Source organism: Perna viridis, chromosome 9, assembly GCF_037379345.1.
Source record: "Perna viridis isolate PV_CMFRI_1.1 ecotype Kerala chromosome 9, ASM3737934v1, whole genome shotgun sequence".
In the NCBI taxonomy this organism is placed as follows: domain Eukaryota; kingdom Metazoa; phylum Mollusca; class Bivalvia; order Mytilida; family Mytilidae; genus Perna; species Perna viridis.
Genome location: NC_142453.1, coordinates 26015930 through 26036652, shown reverse-complemented (window position 1 = coordinate 26036652; position 20723 = coordinate 26015930). Strand labels below are relative to the sequence as shown.

Here is a 20723-nt window from a genome sequence, read left to right as displayed (position 1 = left end):
CAATATGCCCGGATGATGAAGGGGAAGGAGGGCGGGTAAATATACAAATACGGTGTGAAAATCGTAACTCGATCCTCCTTTCTCTTACACAAGTTAGCGTGGTTAACAGATGATATTTATAACTGACCAATCGTAGAGGATTCTAATGAGGCTCAAAAGGGGAGACTCAAATTTTACTTCTAATAAGGCTCCAAAAGGGAGACTCTATGAATACTAGCAGTCATGATAAAAGTTTGCATCCGTTTGCATAAAGTTTGTTATTAAAATGACTTGTATATATAAATAAGACTTGAAAATTACAAGGGATTTGACGTGTCATACATGATTCAAATGAGTATATAGGGTACCTATAGATAAACCGCTTTCTATACACAAATCTTTTTTAAATAATTATATTGTTCCAAATTATTACCAAAAGAATAACTGCATTTACTTTTAAATATCAATAAATACAATCGAATAATCAATGAATACAAAAGTAAATATACCTAACTTATCAAAATAACGTAAGCGATCGTTTTTCAATTTTTGTCTTACATGATTTTATATATAGAGACACTGGAAAATCCAACCATATTTCTGTAGCGAAGGAAAAAACTTACTTTCAATTCTGATAAAGTTTTGAGCACAGAAAGAAGGTATGTAATATTTCATAATATCAGATGTAAAATCAGCCACATAAGAGAGGAATATGTCAACGAGAAGCGTGACACTTATTTTTCCCTTTGTTATGTCACCGTCTGTTGAAAAATGCACTTTCTGTTTTGAAGAGGTTGCTAAAATTATGAAGTGTAAATTAAAATTTGATAATATAAGCAGTTAGAATGTACGTTGTTGTTTTTATGAATTGTTGTTGGTTTATTATAACGAAAATAGGGGTGATGAATATGTCAAGGAGACAGCAATCCCAGCGGAATGAAAATGTTAGCCCAAGGCCACCCATTGGTCTTCAATGAGACGAGAAAATCCTCGTACCACAGGACAGGGTGCATTTTGCCCCAAAACATCATTATACACAGGTGCAGCGAAAGACTCAAGAAACATAAAAAATAAAATAACAATGAAAACAAAACAAGACATGCAGAGTGTTTTTAGTGTGCTTGATGTTTTTTTTATTACAAGGCATTTTACAAAATCAGTAAAAAAAAGTCTTGCAATCAAGTTCAAGAATGGCTATCAAATTGACAGAGCTAGTTATGTGCTGCCTATTACATGTAGCTGGAAATTTTGCTGAAGAAATAATTGGAATCGACTTAGGGACCACCTTTATCAGGTAAGTAGATAATACTTAAAGTATAGGGTGAAAGCACAGACCACACATCTTGGCGGTGATAGACTTGTTGAACACTTTTGCAATTCAAAAAGCAAAAAAATAACACCAAGCTAAATCATGGAAAATCTTGATAACCTATTGAATGAAGGCTTACATACATTTCTTTATTTTTGTAAATGATACATTATATAACATAAAATAAGGTCATGAACTGTGAACTTCATTTATAAGGTATTTTTCGAATCGTAGCATTCATTTAGTCGTAATCTCCAAAAAGAAACAGATTTGAAAACTGATAAGAAAAAACAAACAACAAATAAACAAAAAAAAATAAATAACAACAACATCAACAACAACAACAAATGAAGAAACAAAACAAAACCGAACCAAAAAACGAAACAAAAACAAATAGATGATATATGTGTTATTTAGCTCTGTCGTTATATTCATACAATTTTAAATGTGATTGTCTAATCGAATTGCACTTCACTTAGTTTGAGAAGATTGTCAGTTACGAAAGTTACTATAGTTTTCAGATATACATTGACTGGTTTAGTATCAAAACATATAAAGCACAATTTGTATATAACTATCAGTTCTCCCTATCCACCTGAATTTTATACTTCCCCAAGTATTATGTTTTAATTGTAGATGCTGTAGAATGATCGCAGGTGTTTTCGTAGTATCTATTCTAAAGCATTTGCTTCAAAATTTATATATGCATCAATGAAAAATTGTAATTAAAAAAAATATCAAATTGACAAAATGTACAAAAGTGTATGTCGTTAATTTTCTGAATCTCATTCATCATTAGGGAAAAATCATATCTAATGGCTTGACATAAAAACAAAATCCTTCAATAGAAAAAAATGAAATCCGAAAAATGCCAATTTTTGAAATGTTTTGGTCACAAATGTTTCTTTTAAAAAGCGATAAGCTAGTTTCCTTTGCCTCATATATGATTGGTTAGACCTAAATGTACAAGGAACGTTGACTTCTCCCATTCAGGAGTTACGGGTCGACGAAAGGGACTCTTGTGTTTTTTTTTGTTCAATTGTGAATTTTGTTCAACAAAACTGATTCAGATTAACAAAATTTATTACATACTACAAATTGAAATTTTGTCATACAAAATAATCTTTCAGTGGACAAAAGTTACTTTTGTCATGACAAAATTCATATTTGTATCACAGACTTCTGTTACCTAATTTGAATATTGGGGAACAAAAGTCAATTTTGTATACAAATTAATTTAGTTTGGATTCTTCGAACTAATCTGCAAACAAAACTGAGAAATATTATGACAAATGGAATTTTGTCACAAAATTCAACTTTGTGTTTCTTCCAAATCGAATTCTGTCATAATAAAATTACTTTTGCATGCAATTTAACTCAAAATTCACTTTTGTGGTAAAAAAATCAATTTTGTGAGACAAAAAATTCAATTTTGTATGTAAATTAGTTTACAGAATCCTTTGGATATACAAATGAATTCTCTCATCACGATTTTGTAATGTTTCTCATTGGGTAAAGTAACCGCGGGTTCTTTATTGCTTACTTCGAGCAAGGACATATCATATGGTTGATGAGCTATTCTGCAAAAGTAAGTAATACCAAAATAAAGTATGACTTACTTGTGCAGAATGGCGCATCAACCATATCATATGCCTTGCTAGAAGTAATCAGAAACCTGCTAGACCTGCGGTTACTATATCCAGTAGGTCTTCTTACAAAATCGTAAGACAGAGAATTCATTTGCATATCCAAAAGATTCTATAAACTAATTTGCATACAAATTTGGATACAAAATTGAGTTTTGTGCCACAAAATAGACTTTTGTCTCATAAAATTGATTTTTGTGGCAAAAAATTGACTTTTGTGACACAAAATTGAATTTTGTCGTGACAAAGACTAATTTTGTAAGATAGTTGTGTACGACAAAAATGATTTTTTTATGACGTATACAAAAAAACATCAGGTCCCATTCGGCGCCCCGTAAGGAGTTACATAAATCAAACTGCGGGGTTGTTAAGGATGTTAGGTTATATTTTGATTTTCCTCTCTTTTGTTAAAGCTTCAGAAGCTTTCTGATACTAATATACACACTGACATACTTTTGCCTTTAGTTTACGAGATATGCAAAAATCTTTGTTTTATTCAGGTCAGGGCAAAATATTTCAAAACTACAATTTAATTATGACATCATGACCTACTCTTTGATCCTGATTTCAGAGTGGTTAAAGGCCGTGAGGTCTTTACTTTTGAAACGAATGAAAGTTTTAAGTAGGTCAATGAGTGCCAATGCTACGTCAGTTTTCAAAGTCCCAGATGTAGCAAAAACATTGTCTACTATACATGACAAATATGTTGTCGTACCAGCAGACAAAACCTAAAACAACTTTGTTTTTGTCTGCAAAACGTTTTACATCCAATGTTGATTATCAAAGGTAGACGTATAAAATAACAGCAGTGATAAGACCTATACTGCTACTGTACTCTCCAAAGAAGAGATTGTGGAAAACCATAAAGTTGTGCTATCCTCTTTTGGTCTCTCTACCAAGGACGATGATTGTGATTTACCGTCTATGTACTCGATTCCTAAACTCCACAAGAATCCATACAACAAGGTTACATAGCTGGATCTGCAAAATGTACCACCACATCAAACCTCTTTTAAAACTTTTAACTTATATACTCACAGTTGTCAAAGAAGGTTTGCAGTCCTACCACAATACTTGTTACTCCCGTAGTGGTATTAACACAATGTGGATCCTGAAAAATTCGAAAAATCTTTTAGAAACAATCAGTTCAAAACTATTAGCACAATATAATAGCATTAAAACCTATGATTTTTCAACATTGTATACTTCTATTCCCCATGCTCAGTTAAAATCTCGACTCAAAAACATTATACATCGTTGTTTTTCCCCAAAAAAAAACCAAAAAAAAAAAAAAATAATAATACCCCTAGATACAAATATATAGTTCTTGGTAGAGATTCCTCATACTTTGTGAAAAATTATTCCAAATCATCTACAAAATATACAGAAGAAGATGTTTTCAAAATGCTTGAATTTTTAATCGACAACATATTTGTCTAGTGTGGTGGACGCAGTTTTCAGCAAACGGTCGGCATTCCAATGGGAACAAATTGTGCTCCTCTACTTGCCGACCTATTGCCTCACTCTTATGAGGTGTCTTTACAGCTGGTCTAATCCGAAAGAAACAATATCGTTTAGCTAGCTATCGTTTCCGCTATATAGATGACGTATTATCTTTAAACAATGCTAATTTTGGGGATTTAATACATCGCATCTACCCCAAAGAACTTGAGAAAAAGGATACTACAGACACTGTGACACTGTGAGGTCAGCCTCATATCTTGACCTTCACTTAGAAATCAAGGTAAAGGAAAACTACTGACCAAACATTACGACAAACGTGATGATTTTTCATTAAGAATTCTCAACTTTCCTTTAATCTGTGGCAACATCCCTTCAGCACCTGCGTATGGAGTGTTCATATCACAACTCGCACGTTATTCTAGAGCTTGCCGAAACTACGCAGACTTGTTGTATCGCGCTAGGCTTCTGGAACAGGGTTTTGTTGCTACAAAATTGAAGTCATCACTACAGAAGTTTTATGGTCGTCACCAAGAACTCGTGGATCGCTATGGTGTATCCATCTGCACCATGAAAACTGATTTGTTCAACTTGTCATAGTTTTCCTTTCCTATTTCGTCTACCCGGGAGTTGCCTTTTAATGAACAACTCGGCGGGTGTTTCTAGAAAAGCAGAGGACGCTTAACCTACCGATGCACCTGGTCCATGCTCCCAGTTTTTAGTGGAGTCCGAGTTCCTCATTTGCTTTTGTTGCATGGTATGTATGATTTTTAGTTACTTTGTGTTCTTTGTTGTGTAAGTCTGTTTTACATGTCAGGTCTCGATTTCACAAAAAGTCGTTAGTGTAGAGTGAATCGTAAGTAATGATGTCATAAACTAAAATAGCATTGTGACGTCATGATTTACGATCAATTTCACACTTACGACTGTTTGTGAAACCGACGACAGGTCTTTGTCTCTGGATTGCATTCTTTTGATTAGCGCTATACCCATGGTTCCCTTGATTACTCTTCCACGACAAGACTGCATTTATATTTTAGCAAGCGATCAGATTAATTTTCTAATGTTAATTAATATTTATCATTCTGTATAGGTCTGCATAAAATTCCCTGTTAGTGTAAACCATGTTAAATAAGAATCCAACGACGTTTTAAAAACATTAGTAACACGAAACCCACCAGGTTCACATTCTTGTAATTTTCAGCTATGTAACATATTTGTTTTGCTTAAATAATTGTGTTGTAAAGACGAACATTTCTGATGTAAAACAGACAATTGGAACACCTCAGCCTTTCTAGCTATTTTTTAGTGTAGCGGAAATAGCCGAGTAGTTCCGATTGGTAAAACAGTTGGAATATTGACATGTCGACAACAAAGCCCTACATCGCACGTTTCATCATGTTTTAATATATAGAGATGATTTGTTATTTTATAACAGAGTAGGAATAATACACGGCGGAGTTGTTCATGTCATTCCAAACGAACTAGGCAATAAAAAGACACCATCATACATCACATTTACGGAAAATGGTGTGCCACTGATAGGTGAAATATCCAAAGGGATAGCAGAGAAATATCCCACTACAACAATATACCATATAAAACGGTTTATTGGTCGAACAGGTGATGATCCTTTTGTTAAGCGCAGAATGAGAGCTTATCCATTTTCGATTATAAATATTGAAAACAAGCCTCATATAAAGATAGTATCGTCTAAAGAAACATACCTTTTGACCCCAGAAGAAATAACAGCGTTGTTTCTAAAACAAATGAAGACAATGGCAGAGGAATACATAGGAAAAACGGTGTCAGAGGCTGTCATAACTACCCCTTCATATTTTAATGAAGCACAACGACAAGCAACAATCGATGCAGCGAAGATTGCTGGGCTAAATGTTCTGCGTATTCTAAGTGAACCGTAAGTTTGACATTTAAATAAGAAAATGTAAAGGGTACTATTGAAAGACAATGACCATTTTTATACTAAAGGCTGGGATGTTGCTAAATAACTTTTTTTCAATAGCAATTGACTTATATTCATTTTTTAAGGAATATGGCAGATTTTGGTTTTTTTTTCAGTCAAATTTATGATAAACAATAAATGGAAAATGTTGTATAAATATCAAGGGAGTGCATATGAAAGTAAACCTCAGATAATGAGATATGTTATCCTTGTTAAGACCAAAACAAATTCATTAATAGATTTACATCCCCTCCCGCTCCTAAAAATGACATTGTTCTAAAGAATGGGACGGGAATTTCAAAATCAGGACTTTTTTTCACTTCAGTTTCTTGTATTTAGCCACTATAATATACAAATATTTCAATTCTTTGTGACCAAAATAATGTTTCCCCTCTGAAACTGATGTGGATATGGATTTAGAACATGTCTATACACCAAAAAGATAAAATTGGGTTAGCAATTATCTGGTAAAGAGTAAAAAATAATAAAAAAATGAAATCCTCCCAAAATCAATTAGGCAAGAAGCAATCTATGAGTAAATCCATGATTGTATATTATATCTAATTAAAATTCTTGCACACTTAGAAAGAAAATAAGGGATGACAGAGACACGGCAGGATGGTGAGAGTGTTGAATTTTGGCTGACTTGGCATTTGGTGTTTTTGTCCTTGGATAATCTGTAGTATTTGACAGGGATTCCAAAGTGTTTATGTAGAGGGGTGATTGCCTTTCTATTTACTCCTCGATGATGACCCGTAATGTAGCAATTTGGTCAATACAGGATCGACCACATCGGAATTTGGAGAGTAGTTGATTTCCTCTCCAGTTTTTGGCAGTTGCTCAGGTCGCCCTTCTTTGGAAACTTAATGATATAACCTAAACTTCATTCCTCAGGTATTTCCCTGTTTCTCAGATGTTTTCAAACAGCTCATGCAAGGTGTTGTAGGGCTCCGTGCTGGTCCGAGTGTGAAAAGAATAGGCCCATAGAAGCGCTAAGCTTGTCGTAAACGGCAACTAAATAGTGCTCAGAACCTTGGCGCGGGGGGGGGGGGGGGGGGTGGTTGGCAGAGCAACTGGGTTGTGTGTCTCAGGGGCTGGTATTGGGTAGTTCTGACATTCTAGGGTTGTTAGTCTATATTACGGAAAACCTGCAATCAAAATTTGTCGACCCCATTACATGTATCCTTGTGTCTCATCCTATTGTTCATTTCATCATCATTGCATGTTTATTTTATCATCTTTTTCATGTTCATTGCCTGGATATAGCTGAAATGTTGCTGCTCGGGTGTTAAATACCAACAATCAATCAATCATTGAATAGAAATTTTGTAGGTTTTTTCTGGGTTGATCGTCAATACCTCAGGTGGAAATCTGGTCCGGCTTGGGGCTTTTCCAGTCCATATTCGTATGGCTTTTATGATTTTATCCTTCGTGATTGGGTCAGTATCAACATCAAGGTCTTCTCCAGGAGGTAGATCAGGAGCATCTGATATATCTTCTCCATTTAAAAGTGGTCGATCTAGGTTTGTTATCACATTGCCATCTCTGTCTTTCACTGGTTTGGATGTTTTGGTCTTTCTACCTGTCAGTTGGCGTGTGATCTTGTACGCAGTTTTTGTGTCATTTCTGTTCATTGCATTCTTTGCTTTTGAAGCGAGCGCATTGTTGTAGGATCTTTAATTTTATCCTGTCTGGTCCTTTCTCTTTACTTCTTTCATAATGGTTATATGTTCGCTCGTCAACCATTCTATCTGCAACCTTGTCTTGACCTGGTCAAGTTGTATCTTAATAGACCTACGCTTCTCAGTTGTCTCGATCGTATTGTCAGATAACCATGGCTTGTATTCTTTCTTTGAGAATATAACTTCTTCATGGCATGTTATATTATATGTGGATTTTAATCTTTCCCATTGTTTGCCTACTTCGCCTCTTCCTTATGTTATACTTTCGGCTTCTTGTCGAGATGCCCTGGCAATCTTGATCTTAAATTCAGCCACCCCAATTTGATGATCGGATGTTGTATCAGCACCTCGATAAGCTTTAACGTTCATCATGCTCTTTTTCCATCTCCCGGCGACTGTAATGTAGTCTATCTGGTTTTTATTTTTCATTTCGGAAGATACCCAGGTTGTTTTGTGTATATCCTTGTGAGGGAATGGAAACGTCGTACCTCCTATGACCAGTTCGTTCTGGGAGCAAAAATCTGCATTTTGAGTTCTCCATTTTTGTTGATGTTACCAATTCCTTTCTTCCCCGTGATGAGTTCACCCTCTGTGTTATCTTTTCAAATTTTGGCTTCATGTCACCCATCACAATCAAGATGCTCCAAGTGTTGTTCAATCTAGGATAGCTTTGAGCTGGTTGTAAAACCCTTCTTTGTCTTCTTCCTCTGCTACGTTGGTAGGAGCGTAGCGTTGAATGACTGCCACTTTTTTGTATCTTTGACCTAAATCTTGTCACGATAATTCTTTCACCCACATGATTCCAATTTGGCCTTCATGTGGAGTGAGGTTTCTACTCCATGTTGATAGTTGTCATCCCCGTTTGGTGGTCCAGAATACAGTAGAGTTTGCTCTGAAAATAGTATGACCGCTCCAGATGATCTCCATCTAACTTCGTCCGAAAATATCAAGATTGTAATGCCCCATTTCTATTGCAGCCTGGGCAGTTTTTCCGGTTTCGTATAATGTATCCACGCTCTAGCTTGCAATCATTGAGAAACTCTTAAGGGACAAAAGTTTTATCGGCGGATGAATGATTGTAGTTAAGTGAAATCGAATGTATTTTGTAATATATATACACATATAACAAGTATATTTCACGAATGTTGCATTGGCTTTCGATCATATAGTGGATATATTAATCAGTTTTGTAATTAAATGTATTATGTAGAAGATGCATATTTAAAGAACGGTATATACATGTGATGATTTTATCTTCAACAGATACAAAGTGATATGGAGTAATATCTATAGTTAAATTGTCCATGAAAGATATGCATTATTAAGGTTTGACCAGTCTGCTTTAGTGGTTGTTCAAATAGTAAAAGCATCCATGGTCATTAATTATACAAGACCAATGCTTTCGTAACAAATAAGATATTGTGTGTAATGTTGGATAGTATTTTGTTACAAATGTTAATATAACTTATTATTAATTTTTTATTGACTCAAGTCTGAGAGCACACGCTCTGCTGGTGGGCAGAACAAGCTGTATATTTTGCAGTTGAGTAACTTTTTAATGAATTAAAGCTGTTACGATTATGCATTAAGGCACATTGGACTAATTATAAATCTTAACTGTCGTAAGGTTTTTACTCTATTCATTTGTATTTAATTGCACTTTCACTAAGAGATTTATTTAGATAACGTATAAATAAATTTGAATAGTTCAGTTTCTTATTACATGTAGCAATAACATTTGAAGCTGACCAAAAGACCCATTAATGACAATAAAGCCGTCATCTCGGAACCAATTATGTTGTGCTTGTTTGGGAACTTTTTCACCATCAAGTTAATGTGTTCTTACGCTTGTATGTCGCATATGTCAGGGCTAGGGGCTGTCTTCATTGCACATCGTGTTAAGAACTAAGTCTAATAGAACAAATTATTATATTAAAAGTAAGATTTCATTGTTCAAAAGTCTTGTCGTTTCAAAGTAAACGTTTTCAGCCGCATTAATAAGTTCATTACTGAATATGCTTATATACATGCTTGTGATGTCATAAGTACATAAGAAATTTGTTGGCATTTAGAAACTGTTAAAGTTCCGAGCTGTCCCGTACATAAGGTCCTTGGTTTTTAACTATTGGTAGCAATAATTAGTCAAGAAGTCTACGCAATTTCCACAATGGGAAATAAACGGACGGCATGATATTCTTATCTCTTCTCTATTGGAGATAAAATCTAAATTGATTATAATGTTTAGTGTATTTTTTTGCATCTTTCTAATAATTTGTTTAACATACTGGATTTATATAAAACAAAAGTCTCTGGATATAAATATCCATTTAGTTGCTCATTATAACATTATGAATTTTTCGACTATAAACCGTAAAATGTAAATATTAAAGACATCTGTTATATACTTCTTCATACATAATTTAACATACTGATTAGCAGTTTATGGTACATTCAATATATGTACATGAGATTCCTCTCCTCTCCTCTCCATTTCTTTTTTTTTCTACCTTAACGTTTTTGCAGCCTAACATAGGTATTTAATTCGGCAATGTAAAGTTATTTTTGTTATTTTATCATTTGTTTCAGTAATCCGAATTTTGATATACTTTAATTCATGGATTAAGCAATTATAGTGTTTTAGCTTAAGGCTACAAACCACTAATGTCACTTCCCATAGGCTCCAATGTTAATTTCACTTGGTTCATAGACAAAGATAGTGTCTTGATTTCACATAAAAGGAATAAAAGAATGAGGCGAAGAAACAGTCAATATGTTTTACTTGTGCAAATAGTGAGATTGCAGTATAAAATGTGTTAAGAAGCTTCTACCTTAAAGTTAAACTAAACAAACTGTAGATCACCTAAAAGATGCATATTTACACTAAGAGTCCTGAAAAGTTACTTCCTTGCAGTAAGACAACGGCTCCGAGAAAACAATTAGCTAAAAATAAAACGAGAATTCCTATGCATTCGGGGGTGTTTCTAGAAAAAGCAGAGGACGCTTACCCTACCGGTGCACCTGGTCCATGCTCCCAGTTTTTAGAGGAGTCCGAGTTGCTCATTTACTTTTGTTACTTTGTATGTATTATTTTAATTACTTTTTAATTTAATTTAATCTTTGTCCCTGGATTACATTCTTTTGATTTCCGCTACATTCTTGGTTCCCTTGATTACTCTTTAACAAAAGAGGGTCTTCATGCAGAACTCATACAAATATATTTCATTCAACAAGTTACACCAACCGTATCATGTAGAAAATATACTTCTTTACCGAAACCAGGCTCACTTATACAAATTTGATGTTCACTTTTTTCCACAGCAACATAACACAAGTGTACAAAAAACTTGTGGAGGAAAAACATACTATTTGTGCGTACCTTTTAAAAGCTTATTGGTTGCATTAATGGCATATAACCACAGATATGACCATTTTTTAATACCTGTCATATGATAAAGGACACATTGCACAAACCCCTTGAATGTTTCAGAAATCTGTACATGTAGTCAGAGGTAAAGTTGATATAATTTCTTTTACTGCTATTCACTATAGAGATTTCCACTAAATTGAACGAGCGGACGTACCAATAGGGGTCGTCTGTATTGTTATGTTGAATGACCTCAATTAAAGTAGAAATTATACTCAAACTAAGTTGAACTCATTTCGTTTTCATTGAAATTATAATTAAAATTTATGCAATGCATCTACAAACTGGGCCTTTTATTTATTAGACTGAAAATTGAGTTAATAATATCATACGTACCGTTCGTTTGATTACGTAGAAATACGTATCGCTAGGATTATGGAAGGGGAGGAAACTTTAAAATGTTAATCGTCGCCCGTTAACTCTTAGCTTTATTTATTTTTCTTATAGATTTTTAATATTTCTTATATTTATTAGATAACCAGAATAAAAAAAATAAGCTAAATGTATTTTGAATTTCTTAATTGGGAATCTTTACTTTTTATTTTTGCAAAAGGATAAAAATTAATATCCGAGAGGTAAACTTTGCACAACACGTCCTTACACCTGTAATGTATTCATAAAGCACAATAAAAACGGTTAGAAATCAACACATGGGCTATTGAAATCACCAGTAAAATGGGAAGTTTCAAACATCTGTCTAATCCGTGAGGCATCTATTAAAATTGCAGATTCCATTGAACACAAAGAAATTTAAATCAAAATTTAAAATCTATTCAAAGTGAAAATGTAGAATTAAAAAGCAATTTAAAAAAAGAAAGGGTAAATCTTGTCATAATACACCCCCCTTTTAATACTTATCTGTTTACAACGTACTATATAATGACACTAATTAGGATACTTAATGAGGAAACCTACGGATACCTCCCCTACCGGTAATTTCCTGTCTATGGCCTTCGGATGTGACGTCATGCGCATGTGTATTGGGGCTTATCCCTTAACTCCCCCTAAAAATACGACCCGAAAGCATCATGTATACTTCTAAGGTCTTATAGTTATCGGAATCATTTAAAATAACATAGAAAAAAGAACAAAAAATTACAATTTTCAGCTGTGATGAGCGTGAACTACTTGATCAACAACGAACAAAAATAAATCAACAAAACGAAAGAGTCATACTTAGCTGCATAAATTTAGATGTATCATTTGTGAAAAATCAAGATTTCATGCCAATAAAATTTGTTTTTCCAATTTTTGAGGAATGGGGCATTCGCCCGGTACGACTGTCCTTCGATCCGCGTCTGAATGCATTACCTCACACGTTATATGTTTATACTCTTTAGTCTGCATGGATATGTATATGCAGGTATGATATGCATAACTTTATTTTACACTCAAGTACTAGTATTCAAAAGGAGATGAGCAAGCTAAAATTAAGCATATTTTTTATTTAGTAACTCGTATACGGACACCTAGCATTAAGAAAAATCGAGGTTTGAAAACAAGAATTGTGTTTTGAAGTATTTTCGGACAAACGTGTAATGTAGGCAGCTGGAAACCTAGACTAACAAACGACATGTACCTGTCATATTTATAGGAAAGTAGCAAATGTACATGAAACAAAACTCTAAAGAGAAAATAGTGCAACAAAAATAAAATTACAAAACATAGAATAGTTTTTACTTTGAACACGTCATTGAACATTCATTTGATTTTAGGAAGAGCTAGCTAGTTGCACGTTCACTTTTTCGTAATTCAAATTATAATTTTGTGTTGTTTGTACATGCAGGAACAGTATAAATACCATAATTCAATTCTCGAGATATGATGTGGGGACATTGCCTGCCATTGTACGTTTAAAAAGTGACATAACAAGTAAATTGACTTCTGGCGGCATTTTAGAATTTGCATAAGGTCATTGATAGGGACAATGTATCCCGTGCTTCACAGAAAATGTGCTTTATTACATACAACATAACGAATTAACTACAAAATCTTTCAAAATACGACACTTATCCAAAACTTTGAACAACATTCGGGTTTATAAGTAACTAATTCTAGACTGTAACTAAATATCTTTGACTTAAAATATGCAGTTTGCATTAACATTCGCAGTGGCGTAGCCGGAAGGAGTCCGGGCTTTGGAATCCCTTTATTATTGGAAATGTGTGCTAACTTTATGCATAATTAAGCTAAAACAAGCTATTTATAGCCTTGTATCCCGCTTTATCTCCTGTCCACCCTCCCTATTTTAACCACCCCTGCTCTCGCATTTGTCTGCTTATCGGAAGAATTGCACAGAATCAGATTTGATATGTTGATCTCTAATAACGCTATGAACTGTGAAACAGATATGAATGGTTCCACGATTTTTATCTGCACTAATTATAAGTAATTCCCCCGTCCTTCACGGTCTGTCGCATAAGGTTATGTTGGGGCGAGTTTCGTTGAGTTACGTTCGTTTACGGTGATTCCGTCAAATTAGAGATTTCCACTATTTTGACGGAGCACATTGACAGTTCATATCTTTATTAGAGATCAACAATAACACAATATTTTAAATCTTATATTCTGTGCAGTACTTCCGATAAGCAGATAAATGCAACAGCAGTGATAAAAAGGAGGGTAGACGGAAGAAAATGCGGGATACAAGGCTATTAATGCATGAAGTTAGCAAGTTTTTCCAATAAAAAAGGTTTCCAAACCCCGCACCCCTTCAGGCTCCATCACTGCGATAGTAAATGTAAAATGCATATTTTAAGTCACAGCTACTAGTATTTTATCAACCCGAATATTGTAGAGTGCATTCAGGCTTGAGTGCGTCTTATATACATGTATCTATAGTTTTTTAAACTTGAACAGTTTTGTATAAGTGTCATATTTTGAAAGAGGTTATGTAGTTAATTGGATATGTAAAAGTATGGAATAAAACACATTTTATGAAGCACGGGATATTTTGTCCCTTTCTATGACCATGTGCAGAATCTACTTAAAAATGCCACTATAAGGCAACTTACTTGTTAGGTTACTTTCAAAACGTGTAATGGCAAGGCAGTTGCCCCACATCATATCTCGAGACTTGAGATATTGTATTAAAACAAATGTGTGTCTAAAGTATTATTTATAATACTTTTCAACAAAAACATTGGAATTGGGTATTGATATTAGTACTGTACAAACAACACAAAATTATAATTTGAAGTACGATAAAAAAAAACCGCACAACTAGCTTGACTTCCCTAAAATCAAATGAATGTTCAATGATGTTTTCAATGTAAAAACTATTCCATTGTTATTTGATTTAAGATACTTCTTGTTACATTATTTTCTCTTTAGAATTTCGTTTCATTTACTGTTACTTTCCTATTAATACTACATATACACGTCTGTTAGTCTTAATATCCAACTGCCTACATTACATGTTTCTCCGAAAATAATTAAAAATTTTTGTTTTCAAACCATGATTTTTCTGAATGCTAAGTGACCCCATACGAGAAACTAAATCACAAATGCGCTTAATTTTAGCACATTATCTCCTTTTGAATACTAGTACTTAAGTGTAAAAATACATGAATTAAGTTACGAGTATTATATCTGATTATACATATCCATACAGACTATCGAGTCTAAACACACAACGTGTGAAGCACTGCATTCAGGCGCTGATCGAAGGACGGGCATGCCGGGCGAACGCCCCATTCCCCAAAAATTGGAAAGAAAAGTTGATTTGTTTGTATGAAATCTTGATATTTCCTGAAATCCTTGATCCAACCTCGCATTAATAATTTTCGGAAAATGGGTTAAATAAAAGGTGTTCAGGGAAGTTACATACAAAAAACCTAACAACAGCAACAACGAAGAATTATCCAGCGAAGTAGGACTCTCTCGTTTTGTTGATTTATTCTTGTTCGTTGTTGGTCAAGTATATAAATACAGTTGTTTTTTTTAAAGCTAAACTGATATTTTAATCGCTTCAAATCTTTAAATACAAATTTTAAATAATCTAATTATATTTATAGAACAGCGGCAGCGTTAGGTAGAGTTATCCACAAAGCAGATAACGATCATATTGTATGTGTACTGGATTTTGGAGGAGGAACAGTTGATGTTTCCATTATAGAAATACATGACTTTTTCCACGAAGTCAAAGCAACCGTGGGAAATACAACATTAGGAGGGGAAGATTTTACCGATAGAATATATGATAAATTTGTTGAAGTTTATAGTAAGACGAAAGGGAAACTGTTTTCAAAAGTGAAATATGGTCATCAACTTAAAAAAGAAGCTGAGAGAGCGAAGTTGAGACTGTCTTCGTCAAGTTCCGTAGTTATTGAATTGATGGTAGATAATGTTGAGGATAGGTTCCAGATGGAATTGAACAGATCTCAGTTTGAAGAAATATGCAGGGTATATAACGTTTTATTCTGAGCAATGATGTTCAAATTTTCTCCCTTTGTTTTTTTTTATCACGTTTTGCGTGTATCTTATTTGTATTTAGTTGTATTTTTACCCTTTACAAGTGGCTGATTTCTACTTATTTATTTTTCATATGTTTGTTGTTAATTCTATCATTTGTCTTTATGATTTAAGTGCAAATTGCCGTCTTTGGTTTGCTTCTATTTCCTCATATTGCATTAGGTCAATAAACATAAATACTTATAACAAATATATGACCAATATCTAAAATAAGCGCAGTTTTCCATTTATGTAAAAGAATGTAATGACTGCTGAGGGAGTATTTTCATAATTTTATAAGTATGTGACAGGTTTCTGTTGATTCGTTGGTTGTTGATAATTGATCTTAATGTAAAATAAAGTATGATAATTCACGTACTTTTACAACCGTTGCATCGTTGTAGGATTTGCTGCAGTCCATCTTTAATCTGGTAAAAGACGCACTGCTATTATCAAAGTATATGTCCAACGACATTACTGAAGTTGTTATTGTTGGAGGTTCTTCGGAGATTCCCTTTGTTTACTCTATGATGTATAAAACGTTTAAAAGGGTAAGCAGTTTAATGTTCATTTAACCCTTTACATTTAAGGTGTAAATATTATTTATACCATTCTACTGACGAGTTGCCACATTTAAGCAACAAATCTGCAGGATGAGGTATTCAAACTTACAGATGTTTTTCAGTATAATGTTGCAGAGGTGGTCGTGTCATTCTAGAGTTCTACAAAGAGTTATAGTCTTATGAACGTATGCATTTGCGAACTTTATTTAAATAAAAGCATTAGAAATGTAAATCTACAAATTGTCTCTCCAGCTCTCGTTAGACGTAAATTAAAGATCTTTGCATACAGTACTATGATCGCAAGGTTATACATGAGAATTCACGACTGTTGAACCTCACGGCGCTCGTTTCTATAGGCAAATCACATGCCTCCAACATGATATGAGGAATGTGAAACCTTAACCGCTCCCGACAAAACATAAATTAAAAACGCCTTTCATATTTTTTGTCAGCCTTAATATAGTATGTTATTCTTAATAACTTCCAAAATGGGAAAATGTGTTTTGACATAACGGTTTTTATTGTCTTAAATTAATACACTCTCTTCAATGTCTATGGGCTAAAGAGTACGGCATCCTTAACTTGTCATGCTCTGAAATGTCTTTTGGTCGAATTGTCTTGTATTGATATGCTAATAACGTCATGTTCGTAAACATCCGTGTGTCCAAGCTCCGAAAGCTATGATATCAATATGCATTAATCATTGAAGATAGCAAAGGTTTTCTGGAACTGGTGTTGTTCTAAATTGCATTTACGATTATATGAGAATGAAGCAGCCACGATGCTTCTGATTTTACATGGACTCAACCGGATATGAAGTTTTTTTTTCGACATAAGGACCCAGTTGATAATGCAACCATGAACGCGCCCTTTGGGAGCGTACTACATGTAACATTTTTGATTGTATTTTTTAATGTGAAATGTGATTATAATGTTGATAATATTATTAATATTAATAATATTGTAATTGAAATATTATTATATCTGAATAATCCTTTTACATTTTACTAAGTGATTTAAGTACCAGTCCACATTAAAATTCAGACATTACTAGTGATTCATTGTTCAGCAAAAACCACCAAATAATCTATGGGTTTTCAGTCTACGTATGGTATACATGCACATAACGATAATGATTCAGATCTGCACGTTTAAAAAAATTGTACATTTCCTCCTACTAAAATCATCCAAATCAAACGAAATCAAGAACGAAAACTCTTGCAAAATGCCAGTTTTATGTACAATCTATATGTTTTTTATCTAAAAAGTATAACAACAAAATGAAAACGTAAGACTGTTTTTTTTTCATCAGTTGATGATTATGAACCAGAGATAGAAGTGAATTCGGTGGGTGTTTGATACGCATGAATCACCTCCTGTCTGATTTTATAAGGCTAAGTGTCTAATACGAAAAGTCTTATTTCAGACCTCTAAAACCTTTTTTCAAAAACATTATTCAAAGCTCCATTGTACTGGGTTCCAAAATAACATTTCTTTTATAGACGCCCTACAAATCTGATCATCCAGATGAGGCAGTTGTACATGGGGCTACTATTCAAGCGAGTATTTTAGAAAAGAAAGAAAAGAATATAACGCTAACTGACGTATATCCATATACACTTGGAATAGAAACAGAGGGCAGAAAATATTCCAAAGTCGTTCTGAAAAATTCAAATATACCAATGCAAACGCAAAAGGAGTTTTCTTTATCTGCTGGTGGCAAAAATGCGTTGGTCAAAATATACCGTGGTGATTCTGATGATGTAAAAAATAATGTATATCTTGGTCATTTTACTGTGGAAGACACTAACAATCGACGGGGAATTGTAGTTCATTTCGAAATTGATGTTAATGGGATAATAACTGTAAGCGCTTCATACCCAAGCGTATTTAGCTATAAACCAACCGCAAAACTAGTATTGAAGGGGGGACTGAATAAAATGCCTCCTGATCTAATTAACAAGAAACGCAAGATTGTGAATGATTTCTGGATTAAACACGAAAAGCGAATATTAGAAGAACGCGCTAGATCAAAACTGGAAGAAATTGTCTATAGAATTCAGTATGCTGCCACACAAACAATGAAGTGGCTTGATAAACGTACTAAATTGAATGCAGATGTTCATGGCCTTAAACACCCAAATACAAGCTTTGCAAAATACTTGCAACATTTGTGCGACGAGTTGCAAGATATATTTCACCAACATTGTCCGCACTGAGTGGAAAAATAAAAATATAATTTTACAGTTACGAACATTTTGATTGTGCGTCAAGAAATTTGTATATTAATTTGTACATAACCACCTGTCTAAACAGAACATTGCTAATAACGAAACTTGCCTAAAGAGAATCTTTTGAAGTCTCTTTATGTCAGTTTAAATGTATTTCGAACCTAGGTAAACCGACAATTTGTTAAAACTAGATAAACGTTATTATTGACTAACATTTGAATATTGACTTAAATATGATCAAAACTGTCAATGCAATACAAAATACAAAAGTGCGCCAAAACGTGATATAGCCGTCCAATACTTCTTTTACCCGTCCAAAACATCATATTGGACTGATTAAAATCCATTTGGCCTAGTTAGTCAATAAATGTACAATTTGGTAAGGTTTTCCATATTGGCTGAGTTATTGGACTTCGGCTACGCCTCAGTCCAATAGGGCTAGCCTCAGACCGAAATAACTAAGCCAATTTGGAAAACATTACGCAATAAAACTATAGGCTAGAAACCACTAATTCCACTTCCCATAGGCTTCTATGCTAATTTCACAATATTCAATGACTTCTCTGGATTTTACCTTAACTTTAACCTGCAGAGGACTATATATCAGCATGATTCTGCATATGTCAGTTCACAATCCTCAGAATGGCATGTGGGGTTAGCAGACTTGCAGTGCAGTACTGGTCACCGGAAGTGAAGGGTCTATAAATAGCATGGGAAATCCCAGTGTTTTCACAAAATAGGGGTATATTTAGAAACCATTATGGAGATTAGGCTTCACATCACAAGAAGCAAAATGCACCTATAAAATGTAGAGAATTATTTTTCCTTTCAGAAACTGTTTAAATTTTTTAAATAAGATGAGAACTTTTTTCACAGCACTATGAGGAATAGGGGTAATTTCTGCATAGGACTTTTTTTGCGTACGTTCCAAATGCTCATTGGTTGAATTGGTGGTCTGTAACCTATATTTGAATGTTGTATTATTTCCGGACTTGCAACTTAATTATTTTGGTAAACAAATTCTCTCTTAGAATCGGCTTATCATGTGATACTCCTCTCGCAATCTGGAATGCCATTATTTATTGTTCACAAACAAGATATATCTCTTAGGAAATGAATGGTTTATTTTGTATGTTCCATCAGCGTGTAAAATCGTTAACTGTCGCGCATTTTTACGTAGCTTAAATGTGCGAGCATTCACAGCTTTAACACGCCGATGAAACATTAAAAATGAAACATCTAATTCTTATAATTTCATATTGTACCGCTATTTTGTTCTAGATATAACTAAACAAAGCAGACAATACAAAGTGATCATTTTAATGCAGTCAATCTAATTGTTGACGTGGCCAATTTGCATAGCTCAAAGATGTGTTTCATCGACTCGTAAAACATTAGTTGTAAATTATCCAATGAGATTAGAATATTGTAGTGATATGTTCAGTAAATGTGATAATTTAAAGATGAAAATAAAGTATGCCAGGATTAGAAGAATAACGATTTCAGGCAAGATAGTCAAATACTCTAAATTGGGTTTTTATTAAATTGTCATATGATGCAACAAATAATATCAACTTTCGTCTCGTTTTGAACCACGACTTGACAAACAAACCACAGTATTTTTTATAGTTTCAGTGTAACAGTAATCGTATGGTGTAAACGTTTCATTTTATGGTAAAAGGATGGGAACATAGAAGGATGACGGAGATAGTGAATTTCCGAATAGAGAATAGGGTGGATGGAGAAATTATTTGTTTAAACAAAAAAAAAACAAAAACAAAAACAAAAACAAAAAAAAAACAAAACAAAACAAAATAAAATAAAAAACCCCCAAAAAAAACCAAAACAAAACAAAACATAACGGTTAACTTAAAATAACAGTTTAAATATTGTGCGACTCTGGTAAGGATCGGAATCTTTGTATGGGGCATGGGGAATTCTCTTTTAAGTTCGAGGATTAGAGCAATGCAGGATGGGAAATATAGTGTTGTATATAGTGTAAATGGGGAGTTT

General features: G+C 33.8%; 1 protein-coding gene across 1 annotated transcript; it reads left to right on the top strand.

Moving 5' to 3' along the window:
• The first annotated feature begins 560 nt into the window (after window positions 1–560).
• On the top strand, window positions 561–20208 carry LOC148607519 (endoplasmic reticulum chaperone BiP-like). Its single transcript, XM_088546443.1, has 6 exons — window positions 561–638; window positions 1123–1273; window positions 5834–6313; window positions 15481–15868; window positions 16321–16467; window positions 17982–20208. Exons 2-6 carry the CDS (start codon window positions 1170–1172, stop codon window positions 18696–18698), a joined length of 1836 nt encoding a protein of 611 aa, XP_088402569.1. The 5' UTR covers window positions 561–638; window positions 1123–1169; the 3' UTR covers window positions 18699–20208.
• Window positions 20209–20723: the final 515 nt, after the last annotated feature.

What these genes read in the sequence shown, in the direction of transcription:
- LOC148607519 (XM_088546443.1), top strand. Translation starts at nt 1,170, where the DNA reads ATGGCTATCAAATTGACAGAGCTAGTTATGTGCTGCCTATTACATGTA. An exon ending in CTGCGTATTCTAAGTGAACC is followed by an intron (nt 6,314 to 15,480) that starts GTAAGTTTGACA and finishes TTATATTTATAG; the next exon opens with AACAGCGGCAGCGTTAGGTA. An exon ending in AGTTTGAAGAAATATGCAGG is followed by an intron (nt 15,869 to 16,320) that starts GTATATAACGTT and finishes GCATCGTTGTAG; the next exon opens with GATTTGCTGCAGTCCATCTT.